This window comes from Sinocyclocheilus grahami, unplaced genomic scaffold (assembly GCF_001515645.1).
Source record: "Sinocyclocheilus grahami isolate Dianchi unplaced genomic scaffold, SAMN03320097.WGS_v1.1 scaffold451.1, whole genome shotgun sequence".
NCBI classification, from domain to species: Eukaryota; Metazoa; Chordata; class Actinopteri; order Cypriniformes; family Cyprinidae; genus Sinocyclocheilus; species Sinocyclocheilus grahami.
Genome location: NW_015505630.1, coordinates 206,446 through 209,625, shown reverse-complemented (window position 1 = coordinate 209,625; position 3,180 = coordinate 206,446). Strand labels below are relative to the sequence as shown.

The following is a 3,180-nucleotide window of genomic DNA, read 5'->3' as shown; positions in this document are numbered from 1 at the left end:
TTCCAAACCCGTAAGACCTTCGTTCATCTTCGGAACACAATTTAAGATATTTTTGATGAAATCTGAGAGCTCTCTGACCCTCCCATAGACAGCAAGGTAACTACCACGTTCAAGGTCCAGAAAAGCACCAAGATGATCGACAAAGTAGTCCGTGTGACATCAGTGGTTCAACTGTAAAGTTACGAAGCTACGAGAATACTTTTTTGTGCAAAGAAAACAAAAATAACGACTTTATTCCACATTTTCGTCTCTACTGCGTCATTACGCCGGATCTGGGTCAGCGCCGCCACACACTCGCGTCATGGTACTGTCGTGAACGCGCGTCCAAAATGATGCAGTAGAGACGAAAATGTGGAATAGCTTCGTAGCTTCGTAACTTTACAGTTGAACCACTGATGTCACACGGACTACTTTGTCGATCATCTTGGTACTTTTCTGGACCTTGAACGTGGTAGTTACCTTGCTGTCTATGGGAGGGTCAGAGAGTCCTCAGATTTCATCAAAAATATCTTAAATTGTGTTCCGAAGATGAACGAAGGTCTTACGGGTTTGGAACAACACAAGAGTGAGTAATTAATGACAGAATTTTCATTTTTGGGTGAACTAACCCTTTAAGTGTGAACACACTGGTTTGTCATGCAAACAGTTTTATCGTTTACTGCACGTTGTTATTCTTCTCGTTATTTCCCCACAGAGGCTAATGAACCGTAAGTCTTGCCCATAGGCTTACTTCCGCGTTGAAGAAAAAGGTGGATAGGAGGTTGGCAGCTCATTCCACCACAGATGAACAGAGAAGGTGAAGGTTATGGAAAGTGACTTAGTGTCTTGTTGTGAAGGAAACTTACCTGTGGTAGAAAGCAGCTCCAGTCAGCACCATGGAGTAGTCATTGGTCCACTTGGAGGTGTAGCCCCAGCGCTCCTTGTTAGAGTCCCAGAAATGGCTCCGCGCGGGGTATCCCACGATCCTCTCTGGGAAAATTTGCCAAACCGTAAAGGCAAAATCCACCTGCGGAAACAAGTATTCTATAATAAGTATTTACTCAACCATGCACACATAAACTCTAAGATTTGTCATTGCGTTGAACAATTTAAATGGTTTCCAAAAGCTCAGACACGAACATGATTTCAGAAATACTAAAAAGAGTGTAACCCAAGTTAGTGGTTCAAGATATCGATATCTAGAGAGCAGTGTGACTGGTAACCAAATAATTGCTGAAAATACAATTTAAAGCTCTATTTTTTGCTTGAAATTAAAATGTAACACATTTTGTTTGTACACGAATCAAAGTAGTTTGCATAGTACTAATGAAAATTGTAATAATGCAAATCTTGAAACCAGTTACAATTTTAATGTATTTGCCAATAATTAGCTTTGTTAAGTAATAGTTTTTATTGTTATCTGATATGAATAGCAATCGTTTTGTCTAATATCAGTGTTGCCGAACTTTTGTGACATTATTTTAAAATTCTATTGATTTCAATAAGTAAAAACTGCATTTAAGTATGACAACATACGACAAGGGATAAAAAAAGGGTAATTATGACCTTTTATTTCACAATTCTGAGAAGAAACGTCTGAATTGTGAGATAAAAACCTAGAATTGTAAGAAAAAAGTCAGGATTGTGAGATAAAAAGTTGTAATTAACCGTTTAGTTTTTTATTTTGTGACACAAACAAATAAAATAAATTGCGAGATGCAAACTCCGAATTCTGGGGGAAAAAAGTCAGAATTGCGAGATCTAAACTCAGAATTATGAGAAATAAAAACTGAATTGTGAGGTGTAAAGCCAGAATTCCAGGGAAAAATTGCAAAATTTAAACTCAATTTAAATTGTGAGACAAAAAGTTGCAACTACCTCTTTTGTTAGGAAAAAAACATTTTCTGTGGCGGAAACAAGCTTAATGATCTTGCTCATAAGACATATTTTTCAGATATCCTTCTCTCATTATCTTGAGAGATTTGATGTTATTAGAGACATTCACACTGATCAAGGTGATCGTTACCAAGAAACTTGTGTTTATACTTTAACTGCTAGTGGACAGAAAGTTACATAGCGTAACTTTAATGAGCAAAAGTACCAAAAAAAGTACAACAAAACGAGCACTTATTTTATACAATACTTATGCAAAATTGGCAAAAACCTAGAACCATTCTGATTTGTTGGCTCACCTCTGTAGTCGAGAGGACAGTGTCTTCATCCAGACTCAAGACTGCATCAGTTCTGATGTTGTCATAGGGCAGGAATCGGCTGCTCATCACCTAAATGTCATCAATGCATGAAACCTCCAGAAAATGCTCAATATCTTTGACTTTAGTTAAGATAAACATTCAAGGCAGAGCGCAAAACCCCGGCAACAGCAAATCTATACACCATCCATTTGTGATCGCAGGCGAGTAACACCAGACACTTCATGTGATATGATGGGAATAGACAGAATTGAATGAGTGGAGATTCACCTTGCTCTCGCCCTCGATTACAATGACTGGAACAGAGGTGGCGGGCCAGCGGTGCTTCGCAGGGAGAGGCTTATCACAGTTCCACAGGACAATGATCTGATACAAGAACATAGTGAGAACATCAGATGCTGTGAATCCAGCACGTACCACGATCATTTCTACACTCTAAAAAATGCTGGATTGTTTCAACCCAATGTTGGGTCAAATATGGACTAACCCAACTGCTGGGTTAAATTTTGGTTACATTTTTAAATTAACTTTTTAACCCAACAGTTGGGTTAGTCCATATTTGACCCAACATTGGGTTGAAACAACCCAGCATTTTTTTAGAGTGTAGAAAGATTGCAGAATCTGAAAATTATTTTCTTCATTTTACATCTTAATGTTTTTCCGAAAACATTTTTTTAAAATTATTTCCAGGTTTAAATTTGATCTTGAATGCCTAATTGTCTGACTTTTGGACCCAGGGGCCAGTCATTGAACCAGTGAGTGCTTTGCAGCAATCGGTAGCAAACTTTTGGAGGTATGAGAGTTTAATGAATGCGCTGCATATTCCCTTCAGTGTGCTCCCACTCTCCTGTTCTCTCACTCATTTCACTCTCACTCATACTGTTCTCACTGCTCCTCTCCCACAACGATCACACCCACCCCACAGTAACACCTCAAACACTGTAATTAATCAAGACGCGTGCCGTAATCAGGAGGACGAGTGGCTATTTTT

At 38.6% G+C, this 3,180-nt stretch overlaps 1 protein-coding gene across 1 annotated transcript in view; it reads right to left on the bottom strand.

Moving 5' to 3' along the window:
- The window catches only part of LOC107552442 (exostosin-1a-like), a 7,564-nt gene extending 4,949 nt beyond the window's left edge, over positions 1–2,615 (bottom strand). The window contains exons 1-3 of the mRNA XM_016234325.1: positions 2,460–2,615; positions 2,172–2,261; positions 846–1,006 (exon numbers count right to left, since the gene is read on the bottom strand). Of these exons, the coding sequence (XP_016089811.1) occupies positions 846–1,006; positions 2,172–2,261; positions 2,460–2,615 (407 nt within the window). The remainder of the gene's footprint in view (positions 1–845; positions 1,007–2,171; positions 2,262–2,459) is intronic.
- Between the last annotated feature and the right edge of the window lie 565 nt (positions 2,616–3,180).